The sequence below is a fragment of the Neophocaena asiaeorientalis genome, unplaced genomic scaffold, assembly GCF_003031525.2.
Source record: "Neophocaena asiaeorientalis asiaeorientalis breed wild unplaced genomic scaffold, Neophocaena_asiaeorientalis_V1.1 scaffold113, whole genome shotgun sequence".
Taxonomy (NCBI): domain Eukaryota; kingdom Metazoa; phylum Chordata; class Mammalia; order Artiodactyla; family Phocoenidae; genus Neophocaena; species Neophocaena asiaeorientalis.
The window spans coordinates 3,061,189-3,078,413 of NW_020172316.1; the positions used below are offsets into that span (position 1 = coordinate 3,061,189).

The window sequence follows — 17,225 nt, forward strand, 5'->3', positions numbered from 1 at the left end:
AGAATCCCGCCCCCCCGCCCCAGTTTTCTACTTGGTGATGGTGACCAATTTATGAGCTTTTGTATTTGAAAAACACAAATTTCCCCAAAGAGGTGATATAGTTAGTAAATTCTGACACTAATTAACTGTGTAAGCATGACCAAATTACTTAACCTGTTATTCTGGGTCTGTTTTTTTAATATAAAATCAGATCATATTGACTGCTGAATTCTGATGTATTTTCTTTAAAAAAAATTTTTTTTAAGATTTTTTTTTTTTGATGTGGACCATTTTTAAAGTCTTTATTGAATTTGTTACAATATTGCTTCTGTTTTACGTTTTGGTTTTCTGGCCAGGAGGTACATAGGATCCCAGCTCCCCGACCAGGGATCGAACCTGCACAGCCTGCACTGGAAGGCGAAGTCTTTTTTTTTTTGGAAGGCGAAGTCTTAACCACTGGACTGCCAGGGAAGTCCCATATCTGATATATTTTCAAATTAGGGAAACATGAGTAATATCTGCTGATGTTAAGTTGGGTACTCTCCCAGTTTTCACTAACACCTTCCTGACCCTTTTTCCAAGGTGCTTCTGAGAAATTCCTCTGAGCAGCTGAGTAACGTGATTCTTGATTGCCTGCACCTGCCAGGCCTGCCGTGGCAACGCCCCCCCCCCCTTTTATTGGGATGACCAATGCCTAGCTTGGGTAGTATAGACCCATTCTCTCTCTTTCCTTCTCCAAATTTATTTCCTCCCCTTTGGCTTTCTACTAATTTTGGGAAGGAGTCCAATTTTTTTTTTCCTTTGGTGCAAATGTATACTGACTATAGAGGCTGACTTCACTTGTGGCAACTTCTACCCTTTATTTGAAAATAAAATTAGGATAGATAAAAATTGTATTTTGTGATTATATAGTAGCTTACAAATATATGCTTTTTTCACTGCTTTCCAGTATTGGACACTTTTCTTTTTTGGCTGTGTTGGGTCTTTGTTGCTACAAGTAGGCTTTCTCTAGTTGCGCTGGGGCTACTCTTCATTGCGGTGCACAGGCTTCTCATTGCGGTGGCTTCTCTTGTTGCGGAACACAGGCTCTAGGTAACAAGGGCTTCAGTAGTTGCAGTACGTGGGCTCAGTAGTTGTGGCACATGGGCCCTAGAGGGTGTGGGCTTCAGCAGTTGCGGCGCGTGGGCTCAGTAGTTGTCGTGCATAGGATCTAGGGCACGCAGGCTTCAGTAGTTGTGGTTCACGGGCTCTAGAGCGCAGGCTCAGTAGTTGTGGCGTATGGGCTTAGTTGCTCCATGGCATGTGGGATCTTCCCGGACCAGGGATCGAACCCGTGTCCCATGCATTGGCAGGCAGATTCTCAACCACTGCACCACCAAGGAAGTCCCTGGACACTTTTGATTAATATTTATTCCTAAGTGTTCTTCTCCCTGAGCTATCACCCAAATTGTCCTAGTTCTTTTCCTCCTGTCCGCCAGCCATGGGCATTCCCCGAGTTTCTGTGCTTGACCTCTGCTTCTCCTTACGAGTTCTTCCTGTTGGAAGTCATTCAGCCACATAGGCCTAATTATCACTCTTGTGACAGTTCTGATCACTCTCACAGGTAGATTTCCACATTTCTCCTCCAGTAAACACTTCCACCTGGGCAGCTTATTTGTACTTCAAATACTACATTATTTAATAATTTTCATTAAAAATTTACTCCTTGCAACTTTTGTTTTAGTATGTGGCACCATTGTTTTCCCAGATCCCCAGTACTGAAACTTCATAGTCCATCTGCCAATAAACTTATTAGTCCATCCACCCACCATTCACCACCCCTTGTACCAGGCATACTTGATGCCAAGAACAGGGATGGAGTGAAGAGTTGGCTGCACTACCCTTTTCTCCCACCTCTTTTCTGTGTGGTTGACATTGAGTGGATGCATGATGTTCTGAAAGACCCACTTTGCTTTTCTCTTAATTGACCTTTTTATTTTTTTAGCCATACTGAGTGGCTTGCGGGGATCTTATTTCCCCGACAAGGGATTGAACCAGGGCCCTCGGCAATGTCCTAACCACTGGACTGCCAGGGAATTCCCTCTTAATTGACCTCTTTTATATATCACAAAACTAACGCTTCAGATCTCACAGGAGAAAACAGGCATATCACATTGGTTCTCTACATTTTGTATATCCTGAATGACTTGTGGATCCAGAAACCTTCTGAAAGACAGTTTATTTTAAAATTTCCAGTGACATAAATCCTAAAGGAATAAAACTAAATTTCCTTTTCATATTAATATAGTGTTAGTTCCCTCAATCTTAAGCAATTCCCTTTTACAAAGTGCAAATTACTGTGAATTGAGACCTTTATTACAATGTTCGAGGTTTGTTCTTTGAGCTAAATTAAGCAAATGTTAGTTTTGCTTTTTAAAGCCTGATTATATTACCTGAGTTCACCAATCAACTTCATTGCATTTTCCACATACTGCTCTAATCCAAAATAGAATCTAATATGATATTTTTGCCCAATGTATATGTTTAGGAAATAAATATTATTTTAAACATGTAATGAACAGCTGCTAAGTCATGACACTTTATGGAAAAATGAAAGGAATTCATGTAAGTATGAATTTTTATGTCAATAGTACTTACAGTAAAATGCACAATTCTTAAGTATATGGCACATTGACTTTTGACAAATGTATATACCTATGTAGCTATCACCCAGATCCAGATAAAGAACATATCTATTACCCCTGAGAATTCCCTTGTGCCGAGTCAATCACCTACCCTACCATGAGGTGAGCATAGGTCTGATTTTTATTACCATAAATTAATGTTTGTTCTTTAGCTTCATGGAAGTGAAATCATACAGTACATACTCTTTTGTGACTGGCTGCTTTTCGTTTTGTATAATGCTTTTGAGATTTACCCATTTAGTTCTGTGTATCATTTTATTGTGAAATAGTATGCCTGTGTGTGATCATAATACCAATATGATCTCTAAATTCTATTCTTTTTATACAGTTCCTCCCAAACTAAATGTAATCATCTAAATTAAGTTTCTATCTCTAGGAGAAAATTTAGCAAATTTTTATCCTCAAACTTATAGATCATTTTTTTGTTAGAAAATTATCTCTTCTGTTTCATAAACTGCTCTTGAATTTGCATAAGTATCTTCCTTCCAATCTTTTTGGTTTGCTTATATATTACTACTACTACTAGCTAACATCCAACGAGTGATTAAGTACCAGGCTCTGTGCCAAATTCTTTATGTGAATTACTCTTTAAATTCTTACAATAACCCTCTGAGGTAGCCAGCATTAGTGTAGAAATGGGTTTTGTAACTTGCCCAAGGCCACATAAGTAGGAAGGGACAGAGATGGGATTTAAACTCATGTGCCCTTAATTTTGCCATACTCTTTAGCACTAATGTTTATTAGAATGGCCACATACATGATCATTTTGGCTCACTAAGTTTGATCCTTCAAATTTTGGATGTGTACATAATAGTTCAAATGGACTTCCTACATCAGGAAAGAAATTAGCTTGGTGTACCTGAATCAAAATAGCAGAGTCAGGCACTACTGAAAAAATTCTGATCGCTTTGCTTACTTTTGGTAGGCACCGCCGTTCTGTAGGTGGCAAGGAGCCTTGGGAAAATATTGCTTCTTACTCATTAAATGGTCTTTACAAATGAGGGATTAAGATTCCCAGTGAATCTTGCACAAAAATAAATCTGACATTTATGGTCCGTGGTGTGCTAGGTACTGTGAAAGGTATTTTATGTGTATTATCTCATTTAATTCTCTCAGTTATTCTGCAAGATACCACCTTTTAGATATTAAAAGTTATAAAAATAGTAAGAGATGGAGCCTACATTCAAACCCAGCTGTGTCTCACAATAAAAGTCCATCCTTTTAACCATGGTGTTTCCTGGACTCTGCCTCAGTGGTATAGATCTTCTTAGTGGTACAGATCAACATGGTTCCTGATTCTGTAAGAGATGCATTGTTGTTCTTTTTAAAATTTTTCCTTCATTATTGAGATCAGGACATTAGGGTTCTGTTTTTTTGTTTGTTTTAGGTTTTTTGTTTTTTTTTTACTGCACCAGGAATAATAATATCCTCTAGATTTTCAATACAGTGTCCATTTCATGACTTGTAATTTTGGGAAGAGGGAAGGTGGTCCTAGGGGTGGAATCTAGGGATGTTTCACCATCTCTTTTTTTCTAGAAGGGTAGTGAAACTGACTTCCAGAAGGCCAAATGATACATTGCCCACCCTGCACTAAGCTCTATCTGTACATGTTCCATAATGGCACCCATCCCTGTTGCCATTTTGATGACTTTGATGATAAAGTAGATCATCCGTCTAGTGCATTGACTCCTTCACTTCACTAACCTGTTTGTTCTACCCCAGCCATCCACTTCCATGGGCATATTCTGTACCTTGCCATCTAGCAGTGATGCCAGCTCTGTAATCTTAATTTCAAGTATCCACTTCTTTGCCTACCATCTCTTCATTCCAGCAGATTTCCTTTAGTATCATCACTACTAAAATGTTACTCCACTGGGACTACCTATTCATCATATACTGCTTACTATTATTGTTCAACCCTAACCTCCTTTTCTACCTGAGATTTCATAGTCTATTGTAATAATCATTCCCTTGAAAATACCCTCAATTCCCTTGCCTATCTTTTCTTCTGCCTTAGTCACCTGGCAAATTCTCAACTCCTGGTGCTGGAGAAGATTACTTGGCTAGGGTGACTGGTTTTACTTTAAGTTCAAGACAAAATTCAAATACATGATTAACATTGCTTAGCAACCCTACCTTGTTTCTCTGGAAAGTTTGCCTTTCCACTCAATAAAATAACCGGGTTTTTTGTTTGTTTTTTTGTGGTACGCGGGCCTCTCACTGCTGTGGCCTCTCCCGTTGCGGAGCACAGGCTCCGGACGGTCAGGCTCAGCGGGCCTGAGCTCAGAGGCCCTAGCCCCTCCGCGGTATGCGGGATCCTCCCGCACCGGGACACGAACCCGTGTCCCCTGCATCGGCAGGCGGACTCTCAACCACTGCGCCATGCGGGAAGCCCGAAATAACTCTTTTATACTTTCTCTTCTCTCCTTACTCTTCCATACCCAGCTTCTCTTAGCCTCTCATTCCCTGCAGCTGATGACTTCATCCTTCAGTGAGAAAGTAAAAGCCAACAGAGGGAACTCTCATCATCCCAGCAACAGATTTAGAAGCTGTCAACATCAGTACCCCTCTCTCCTTTTTCTTCTTGTGCAGTGGATAGAGTGTCCCTCTGGCTTTCACCCATGTTTTCCTTGCCAACTAAAAATTTTTTTTGGCCCTCCGGCATGCGCAATCTTAGTTCCCCAAGATCAAATCCACGCCCCCTGCAGTGGAAGCGCGGAGTCTTAACCACTGGGCTGCCAGGGAAGTCCCCTTGCCAACTGAATTTAATGGACCCCTTTCCCTCTTAAGTCATCTGAGCTTTGAGGGTGCTCTCCTCAAAGAGAGCTCTCCTTTTCTCTTGAAACACCATCTTCTTTCAGCTTTTTGACTCTATACTCTCCTGTATTTCTTCCCCATCTTTGGATGTGCCTTCTCAGTCTCCTTTATGGTCTTCTTCTTCACTATCTTATGTATAAAGATGTAGTTCCTGCCTAGATAGCTACAACTGATCTTTCAGGTTTCAAGCTTTAATGTCATTTCCTCAGAGGACTTTGAAGACCAGACTAGTTTAGGTCATCAAATTGTATGTTCTCACTGCACATTGTACTTTTCTTTCATAGGATGTATTACATATGAAAATAAATTATTTCGTGTGTAATTATTTGTTCAATGTCTGTACCCTATTCTGAATTGTCTGTATTGCTCATCAGGTGTCCTACATGCCTGACACAGAGTTTGGCATGTAATAGACACCCAATAAATATTTGTAGAATGAATGAATTAATATGTAAGTGACTCAAAGGCTTCAACAAATGTTAGTTCTCTTTTCCTTTTCCATCTTATATTTAGAGAAGCATAGCTATCCCAGGGTTGTAGAGTCAGAAAACGCTATTTCTATAGAAGAAAGACAATTTTATGGTGTGATGGGCATTGACATATGTTTAAAATTACTCAAGCCTGGCTCATGGACACCATTTATAGGCAATTGAAAATATAGATCTGGATCTCAGTAAAGAAGTCATAGTTAAGGATCATAACATTTTATTTTTTACATCTGTTTTAAAAATTGTTGTGGTCTGCTCCTATGTGTCTTAAAATGGAGCGAAGGTGGACAAGTGGGCTTTCAGGGTCAAATATAAAACATATAGTTCATTTGGTACAAATTAAAATTATTTAAACTCTGATCTGATTAGAGTCCGTCTTGAAAGAGTTATAATAGAAATTGTAATGCAAATAGAATTGTATTTTCTTTTTGAAAATAAATCTTGAGCACAGATCTAAGGCCTTTTCCTAAAAAAAAACAGAAAAGTACTCACTAACAGATGGTAGTATTCCAAAGTCATGGTACATGAAAGGTTATAGGGGGTTTGGAATCTGCCAAAGTTAATTATAGTCTTACAGCTCTGGAGAAGACCCAACAGAAGTCAATTTCAAACAAAGGTCAGGGTTAGTTAGAAAGTCATATCACACTTAAGCTTGAACTCAAACAAGGTTGCCTTAAATAGTTAAGGTCCGGTGAGTATCAAATTTCATAATTGTCAGGTACTTATAATTTTTAGACTTGTAAAATCATGGAACCCTTTAAAAAAGACTATTGTCTTTATGTATTTTCAATAAATGAGCTGATTCTTTTTTTATGTGTAAAAAAATGAATAAAGAAGGATGTGATGACTTCCCACTCGGAACTGTTTCTCAGAAGCCCCAGTGTTGAGACAGGGAAGCTGTTTCTGGCTCAGGCACTGCAGTGCACCATAGGGCAGCTCCCCTGAATTGCAGACCAGGTTCTGTGCAGCACTGGGCATGTTAATTTCACAAACTCCTATGTGTTCTAGGGTGGTAAACTCATGTTCATACTAGGATAATAAACAGTTTTCAGTTTCATTAGCAGAGGAGTAGGAGATCTTGGATTGTAGAAGAGTAGCTGAGAGAATCTAACTAGAGAATATGAGGGAAAGCTGCCCAAGACAGTTTCCTGGTTGTGCTCCACAGATGCTTGTGAGATATAGGATTGCATGTTATCCTGTGATTCAGGTTATATTTAATTCTAGACTTCGAGGTGAATGAATTGCTAATATTAAAACTTTCCCCACACTAGAAGAACTCCTTGTCACTTCTTTACTGTGTCACAGCCAACTCCTTTAAATTTTGCCGTATTTTTTCCTTAGATAAGAGCACCAAGGCAGTTCCTTTACATGTTTTTCTTCTTAACGGTGGAATGCAAGCAAATCAATATCTAGTGGTCTTTTGTGCAAAGCTCAGTAAAATAATAGACCTGTGCCATTGGCAAGCTGGGGGAGGGACACTAGTGGCAAAATTATTGGTGAATTAAAGTAGATAGGATGATAATGCTACTGGCCCAATAAAAAGTCTGAGAAATCAACTATTGGTAGTAAAATAAAAAGAAGCTGTTGCAGTCTGATTTAGGGTGGCTGGTACAAAAAAATGTAGTAAATAATGCATGCAGTGTATTCCTCTATGATTTTTTTTGGCCATTTCCCAGTTCTTGGGCTTTTGGAGACATATATGTAGATGTGGGTAGAAGTACTTTAGAAAAGGGATAATCTTCCAGATATGTTGTTCTAAAATACACTTTTCATGAAAACCTTCAGATATGAATGTTTGAGTTGAGTTAGCATAAGTAAGCGAAATTTCTTCTGTATTTGAGCCTTGTAGATATAAAATTCCACTCCTCCTTATTACTATGTTATTTTTTGAGCTACTAGTTACTTCAACCAGACAGATATTTGCTGACAGCAAGAGCTAAGGTTTGGAGCATAGGAAAGTTTTCAAACATATAGTATGGCATTGCCACCTCTGAGGCCAGCAGCAGAAACAAGTGCATTGAGGAGGAACAAAATTTAGTCCCAAGAAAATAATTACTTAGGTCATTAGCTATTAGGAAAGAGACTAGCTAATACATGTAGTTGTACATATGAGTTTCAAGATTTTATTTTTATTTTTTTTCTGTACTCAGGCCTCTCACTGCTGTGGCCTCTCCCGTTGTGGAGCACAGGCTCCGGACAAGCAGGCTCAGTGGCCATGGCTCACGGGCCCAGCCGCTCTGCGGCATGTGGGATCTTCCCAGACCAGGGCACGAACCCGTGTCCCCTGCATCAGCAGGTGGACTCTCAACCACTGCACCACCAGGGAAGCCCTGTAGTTGTACATATGGTTGTGGAAACACCTACTTGAAATCTTCCTAAATTGTTTTATGATATAATTTTTTTGAAAAATCTCTGCCTGGAAAGTGTTTTAGAATCCATTTTTTATGCTTCAAGCAAAGCTATATGGTAACAACAACATATTAGATGCAATCCAGTAACAGCTGGTATATTTTTGCCAAGAATTTTTTATTAGCACATGTGCAATTTTCTGAAGAATTACAAATATGTAGATAATTTATCTACATTCATTATTTTTAGTGAATAAATATCTATTCATTAATAAATAAATAAATATCTATTTTTAAAGAGATAGAAAAGCATAAGTGAATTAGGAGATTGGGATTGACATATATACACTAATATGTATAAAATAGATAACTAATAAGAACCTGCTGTATAGCACAGGGAACTCCACTTCACTGTATAGTCGAAAGTAACACAACATTGTAAAACAACTATACCCCAATAAAAATAAAAATTTTTTTTAAAAATTTTAATTAAAAAAATATAAAGAGGTAGAAAAGCATAAATTCATATCTATATATGGGTGAGGATAATTTGTAAGTCAAAGACCATAACATATATTTCTTCAGAAATAATGTCAATCTCAAGAATATCTCTCTTTTAAAAATGTGTAATATTTTGGTACAAAATATAACAATAGAACTAGATAACTTTCTATTCTGTTTTAAACGGGAATACAAATGTTTTGCTAATAAGAAAGTTATTTTTTGAAGGGTCTTCTTCAAAATAGCAACCAGCACTGATGTTACGTATGGTTTATTAGGCTGAGATTGTTCTTCCACAAAAACAGTGTTAAAAATTATCTGCAGAACAAGAGAATTGCTGTGTGTAGCCCTGAGGACATCCTCACTTCTCTCCTGGGTGAGAACGACAGTGCTGCTGCTGCTGCTTTGGAGACCAGCACCTGTCCCCAGTAGAGACGCTTATTTCTAGAATTGAAAATCGGGTAGTGAGGTGTTACATCCCTTGGGACTACTACTTCAAAGCATGTTATCTGTGAGTTCAACTGGAAATAACATTTATTTTGATTAGAAAACACAATGTCAAATGGTCAAGGAAAGCTTCTGCCTTTTATTAGTCTCCATGCTAACATAAAACACTTTTTAAACAAAAATTTTTTGTTGGCTTCTTTTCTGTGGTTCATGTGTTCATTTTTCCTTTTTCTGTGTGAAAATAGAAGAAACACATACCATTTCATCTTCAATGAATCTTTCTCAGGGGTACTATTTTAAAGAAATTTTTACATAAACTAAAATGCTTTCTAAGGTGATTGTGTTTTATTTCCTATTTTTATATTGACTTTAATGACTAAGAATTTACTATGATGTATATATATTATGATGTATGATGTATATATATTGTATATTTCTTAGCTAAGTAATCTATAAACAATATAGTAATCTATAAACAATATAGTAATCCACTCTCTAAGATGTTAAATGATTTATCCAATACATGAAACATTTTGAGATAATGACGTTTATTACATACACCTGTATTATGTCACATAGAATATGTGTTCTGGTCACCACTCACCAAATATTTAAAAAGCACAGAACTTCTCATTTTGAAATATGTATCTAGTAATTTCTGCCAATAAACAAAAATACCATTGAGTTTAATAGCAGTTATTCTGCCTGTAGAAGGTAGTCATGATAATCACTATGGTGTACACCTGAAACAAGTATAATATTGTAACTCATTTATACTTCAGTTAAAAATTTTAAAAGTAAAAATTAAATAAAAAAGAAGGAACTCATGCCTCTTCAGTAAGTTCACTGGGTTATAACAATACCTGCTTATCTCACTGAGTTGCTTTTAGATCCGGAAACTAATATTTGGAGGGGTGCTGTGTAACCTGTAAAATGTCCATGAATGCAAGTGATCTTGCACAGGGGTAAACCAGTTACCTGAGCATAAGCATAAATTGCCTCTCAGTTGGCATTGATTCTTCTGCCACAAGCACTAAGCATGTCTCTTTCAGGACTCTGGAGTCATGCTCTCCTCCCGCATGGTGATGAAGTGTTTCCTCAGGATCTGGGTGGTTTGTTGGAGAATGGGAACTTATGAGCATTTGACACTGAATAAGAGGCTATGTATCTAGAATAAACGTGAATGTAGTTCCAGGAGAAAGAGACCAGACACGTAGAATTACTAAGAGCCTCCTTGCTACCGAACTTGGATCTAATATTACCAAAAAATGTGCATAAACAAAAGAAAGCTGATGTTGAAGTTTTGCTTATAATAGATAAAATGTTATATTTTTTAGAACGCTGCAAATGTAAACCTATCAGAGCTACACAGAAGACTTATTTCCGAAACAATTACAACTATGGTAAGGATAACTTCATGATTGATTTATAAACTGTTGAGTTAAGAAAGGATGTGTATGTGTGTGTAAATAAGAATGAGGCTTAAAAACAAACAAGGACAACTTTTTTTTTAATTGATTTATTTAATTGATTTTTTTTTTGGCTGCATTGGGTCTTCATTGCTGTGTGTGGGCTTTCTCTGGTTGCCCCGAGTCGGGGCTCCGTGGGGTGCTCAGGCTTCTCGTTGCCGTGGCTTCTCTTGTCGTGGAGCACAAGCTCTAGGCGTGTGGGCTTCAGTAGTTGTGACACATGGGCTCAGTAGTTGTGGCTCACGGGCTCTAGAGCGCAGGCTCAGTAATTGTGGTGCACCGGCTTAGTTGCTCCGCGGCATGTGGGATCTTCCCGGACCAGGGCTCAAACCCGTGTCCCCTGCATTGGCAGGTGGGTTCTTAACCACCGCACCACCAGGGTAGCCCCAACAAGGACAACTTTTAAGAGCAAACTCTCCCTGTTCCAAACAACTAAACGGTCTCATAAGGGGACCATTCTCAACAAATGCTTGATTTTTTTGAAGCGTATCAGGCAGCATTGCTGGCATCTTAGAACCATGCAGTTAAGTACACAGAGATACATTTCAAAACAGATGGGAGGGACTCTTCCCTTTCTGACGGGCCAGGGAGGATCTGGAGCTGCAATGGGTCATCAGTTGTGATTTACGGGGGTGAACGGTAAGTGGGATAAACAGAGGAGCACTTCAATGTGTTATGAGTGGTTAAAAGAATCAAACTGGGTTTCTTCAGTCTAACTCATGGAAAACATTGACAGGGTTGGAAAGTAACACAAAAGTTGTTAGTATTCAATTAAGGAAATGTTTTGTTATCTAGACTGACCTAGACATGTGGTATTCTGATAAACAAAATATTAATTGAAGAGCTACCAATCTAAATGTAGCTGACAAATTTAACTGGAGGAGGAAAAAGCCTGCTGCCTCTGTACCAAGTACTGTGTTAGGCGGTTTCTATACTCTGTCTTATGTGATTTTCTCAACTGCGCCATGAGACGTTCTATTATCCTTATTTTATCAATGGTTATTGAACCTAAGTTGTCTTTCCTTTGATTATTCAGAATTACTTTTGGGTACTGGGATGCTTCAGAGTCACAAATATCAATTACCACTATATTTCAAAGGGTCAATTAATAGAGTTTTCCAGTTGATAAAATAAGGAACAAATCAGTATTTGCTGTATTCCATAGGCATTTTATTATGATTTTCCCCCTGTGGCATTTATGAGATTAATAAAGTTCATGTTACTGTCTCTGTCGGTGCTGAGTAAATGAATAAACATGGCAATTAAATAGATTTTTAAATGCACCTACATTATTAAAATGAGGGCTTTATTATTGAGTTTACATGCCCTACTTTAGAGAATATAGGACATATACGGCACACTTATCCTGCTTTTATAATTTTGGGAATTGGATGGAGAGAAATGGGTAAACCTCTGTAAGAGTAATCTTTGATATCTTTGAGAATACTGTATATTGAAAGGTATCAAGTAAAAGATTCAGTGTAGTTAAATCTCTTTAAAATAAATATACCTAGTTTCTCAAGTTTTTCTTCAACGGAATCAATTTTTGTTTTTTGTTTACTAACATCTTTAGAGGAATTTATAGTTTCTCTTAGCCAATGGTAGACACACTTTCCAAGGTTGAAATGTTTACCTGGCTGCTCATCCGAGGACCCTCTCCTCTACAAAGTGATATGAACTATCACAAGGAAAAGGAAGTCTTAATTTTTAGGAGATTAGCTTTGTAAGACTGAAAAATGCTATATGAACTTTTAAGTATGGTTATATTAAAAACAAAAGCATGATAGAAATTTTATATTGGGAATTTTAGTTGAATTTACATTTATTTTACTTATTACTTTTTACTATACCCAACCTTCCTAGTGCTGCAGTGGTTAGTGCTGCTATTTTTGTTAAAAGATAAAATACTACTGGGTACAAGTCAGGGGAAGAGAAAATCAGCAACGAGGTAGCTGAGTGAAAATTACAACCGAAAATGGGATACAGAGCACAGTTAATGGAAAAAAGATAATTTCTTTCTCATAGCCAAACAATCACTAGATTGCCCATAGTTTAAGGATTTTCACTTGTCTGAGGCTTACTCAGAGATTCTTTGGGGAAGGCAGGCACTGAAATGATTAAATAAAAGGAAAAACCCTGCAAAGAAAATACATTTTAAATTCCAAAATATGTTGATTTTTGTCTTTCTTAAATATCTACATGTGTCTACTGAGAAAACAAAGTGGGGGTGGGAGCATTTGATAATTCAGATAAAACCTCTGCTTCATTCAGATTAATTCAGTTAAAAGCTCTTGAGCTTTAACAAAATTGCTTGAATAATAAAGTAAGTCTTGTAGAGAGATATTTATTTTGGAGTGGGTACATGTGCTAAAAATTTCTAATGAAAATAGTAGACACACCGGGTAAATAAATCATTAGTTTGAGAAAGTTGCACAGCTCACTAATCTGTGATAGTTGATGAATGCCATGAAGCACATTCACATAAGCCAGGACGCACAAAAATGTCTGCTAGCTGGGGTTGTGAATCTATCACCTGATTCTCCCAAATGACATTTCAAAAAGGGCAATCTTATCTTTTGTTAAAATAAGAGTAGAACACTAATAAAAAGGGACTCCTTCACTCACAAATCATACCAAGCAGGGACAGCTGGGCAGTTACATTTTGCTTAGTATAAGCTCTCTTACTTGAGACAACTAGTTCTCTGAAGATTGAAATACCCGTGAAGCAAAAATGAGGTTTTGTCCCAAAGTTTTTAGAATTAGCAGCTTAATTTTTATTGTATGTGTCTTGTACTGGTGGAATGTTATTGAATAAGTTTCTGTATGGAATTGGGGCATTGATGGGAGGCAATGGCTTATTAGCTGGCTTTATATTTTCACGGATTACTTTTTTCTTTGTAGTTCAAAACCCCTAAAATATGTGGGAAGGGACTCAGATGAAAGTAGTTTACAGATATATGCCTAAGAGGCTTTCAAAAAGTACATTCATTTAGATACGTTGTGTTTTCCTCTGTATAACATCCATGGATATTGAACTAGAGCAATGAGGCTGCCTGGTCAAAAGCCACTGGCTTCTTACTAATTGACATTTTTGCTTCTTTTTAGGCTTTTTCAAACTCCCCCTTTAGGAAAAAAAAAAGTAAAAAGCTCATTTACCAGAAGTAGGAATCTAAAGAATTTGGCTCTTCCAAAGGAGAGAAATACAGAAAAGAAGGAGAACTGTACTTTCTAGATTCTGAGTCAAATACTTTGACTTGGCAACTGAATTATTTTTAAGGCAGTTTGTCTTTATATTGAGATGTCAAACCGAGTCTTATAAGTTGGGTGCTAGAATATCCCTTGAAAGAGGTAAATTAATGCAATTGACATATTAGACCACATTCCATAGCACATGAGTGGCGACAGTTTTTATTCAAAAAGAAAATGCAGTATACCTAAAGGAGGGTATGAAAGATAATCTATACTGAAACAAAGGAAGAAAGGAGCAGATGTCTGAACAGTGAGCTAAGATGAGTTCCGGTGGAAAGATCGAAGAACAAGATTGGGGACACCGTAGAACAGAACAACTTTATGACGCTAAAGAAAACCCCAACTCTTTAGAAAATCTGTTAATAGACCCTATAGAAGAATGCTGAGAAAGCAACAAAGAATATTTAAGTACTAGGTCTTTACATAGAGTGAAATTAATATAGTTTAAATTCTTCTTGGCACAATTGAAACTGCACATATACATATACACACATCCAAAATGAAATTTTGAAGGAAAATTACATCCAGATTCAATCTTTGATTATCTAAATGGTTTCTCACCATGAAATACATGCACACATGTATGCTTATATACACACAAATATAAACTTACATGCAAAGGGGATCAGGGCTGAACATTAAGGGGGCAGGTGTGTTGTGTAGTGTGTCACTCACTACTGTCTAAGGTGAAAATATATGGTTGACTTTTCCTCTCTATTCTTTGAGCATTAAGTGGATATGAATTGACTAGAAAGAAGCCTATGTGTCTTTTTTGAATGGGGTGCCTATTGTGTATCATATTACCACATCAGCTTTATTGTCTTTTACCCAGTCATTCGGGCTAAAGTTAAAGAAGTGAAGATCAAGTGCCATGATGTGACTGCAGTAGTGGAGGTGAAGGAGATTTTAAAGGCTTCTCTGGTAAACATTCCAAAGGACACTGTTAACCTTTACACCAGCTCTGGTTGCCTGTGTCCTCCACTTAACGTCAATGAAGAGTATCTCATCATGGGCTATGAAGATGAGGAACGCTCCAGGTAATTCACTCCTTAAGGATTCAGAATAATGACTCCTGGGTTCTTACTTCGGGATCTGTCTACCTTCTGAGGGATTAAAGATCAGTTTTAGTTGGGTCCTTCAATTTCATGTATTGGATACAAAAGTATATGTGGGAAATTTGTGGGTGTGCATTTTTCTGGGGAGAGGGATCATAGCTTCGTTTGTTCTTAGAGGGGTCCATGACTCCCAATTAGTTAGAATTACTGTTCTAAAACTTGGCTGTCCTAGTCTAGTATAAACAGTAAGTCTTTCTGACAATGATCCCTTGTACTTTTCAGTAATATATTTTAATGTTTCAAAAATGGTTGCTTCTTTAAAAATATAGATTACTGTTGGTGGAAGGTTCTATTGCTGAGAAATGGAAGGATCGACTTGGTAAAAAAGTTAAGGTAAGCCTAAATTTTATGTTCAAAATGATAAACAGGAAATAAAAGTAGAAAGACAGTCATTTAAACAAAATAGCTGCCCTCAACTTCATGAGAAATATTAAAACCTGATACATATATATTTAATATTCCAAGAACTGAGTTTGTCTGTAATGTCTGTTTCATTTAAGGAGCAAATTCTCTGTGTGTGTATCAGAGATCTAACTACAGCTGTCTAACTTCCCACCATGGGAAGTCTAGCTGTAGTTAGGCCAGCCCTGCTCTGGTGGCTCCACATTATCATTAGGGCTCCAGGCTCCCTCTAGCTTACGGGTTGGTCATTTTAAAAGATATTGCTTCCATATTCAAGGTTAGCTGGACGTCACAGGTTGGCTGCCCTACCTCCACATCACACCTACATTTCAGGGAGAAAGAAAAGGGAGGTAAAAATAGATTCCAAGCATCCTACCTAGCAATTTTACTTAGGACTGGGTCTCCTGTCCATCCCTAGCTGCAAGAGAACTAGAAAATGTAGTTTTTTTAGCTGAATATGTTGGTTCCTTGAACAATTGCAGTTCTGTGAGTCAGAGAAGAAGGGGCGAATAAAGCTTGGGTACAAAACTGCCAATATTGTCCCAATGCATAGACACCAGTTCCTCTGTACAAGGTGCAGCCACATTCATCTGTATATAAGAGATCTGACCCAATTAGGTCCTTAGAGCAGAAACATAGCTTTATTGGTTTTTTTTGGCTGTACGCGGGCCTCTCACTGTTGTGGCCTGTCCCGTTGCGGAGCACAGGCTCCGGACGCGCAGGCTCAGTGGCCATGGCTCACGGGCCCAGCCGCTCCGCGGCGTGTGGGATCTTCCCGGACCGGGGAACGAAACCACATCCCCTGCATGGGCAGGCGGACTCTCAACTACTGTGCCACCAGGGAAGCCCCATAGCTTTATTTTTAAGCCAATGACTCTTAGATTCTGTAAGTGACGCAGTTTTTAAAAAAATCACAGTAAATCACCTTATTATAGAAGGTTCCATTTCCTCTTACTAAGCAAATCTGTTTCAACAAAAGGAATGTGGGTAGTAGGCACAGAAGGGCAAAGAATCAAAAATGGTGCGCGCGCGCGCGCGCGCGCGCGTGTGTGTGTGTGTGTGTGTGTGTGTGTGTGTGTGTAGTGGGCAAAAAGGGGGGGAGGGGAGAGTGGGAATTGTACCAAACATAATATATCCTCTTCCCTCTGAGTCTGAAGGTTTGGGAAACATTTACAAGTGTAAGTTAAACACCCCCAGGCAGTTTATCTTATACACCTGGCACTTGACACAGCAGACACATTTCAGTTTAAGTGACCTACAAGAAACGTAGAGGGCATTAAAGTGAGATGTATTTCAAGTTCAGACTCATGAGAATTCTCTATTTGTATCTCTTTTCAATTTGTTTGGTGTCTGTTAAAAAGTAGCTCTTCTTCAGTGTATTGGAATCTCTTACTGTCCTTTTAATTCCGTTTTCTGCTTGCTAATGCAGAACAGGAATTTGTCCTAAATTCCTGTACCAGTTGGAATTGCTGCAAAGCATATAACACGGCTTGCTGCTTCTCTTTTGGTACCAAAACAATTACCATCGTGTAAAGACCCAGGACACATGGCGTGTTTGTCCTTTTTCTTAGTAAGGCAAAGATATTTTCCATTGCTTTCTACAGGGAACTCACAGTTATTATTGTGAACTCATTTATATTTTCAGTCTGGATTTAAACATGCTGAAGGGAAGAAATAACTTGAACAATTTTTTTTTTTTTTTTTTTTTTTTCGGGATGGGGGGCTC

At 38.0% G+C, this 17,225-nt stretch overlaps 1 protein-coding gene across 1 annotated transcript in view; it reads left to right on the forward strand.

The window, feature by feature from the left end:
• The window catches only part of FRZB (frizzled related protein), a 35,145-nt gene that overhangs the window by 14,237 nt on the left and 3,683 nt on the right, over positions 1-17,225 (forward strand). Inside the window, exons 3-5 of the mRNA XM_024766557.1 lie at positions 10,602-10,667; positions 14,815-15,019; positions 15,367-15,430. Of these exons, the coding sequence (XP_024622325.1) occupies positions 10,602-10,667; positions 14,815-15,019; positions 15,367-15,430 (335 nt within the window). The remainder of the gene's footprint in view (positions 1-10,601; positions 10,668-14,814; positions 15,020-15,366; positions 15,431-17,225) is intronic.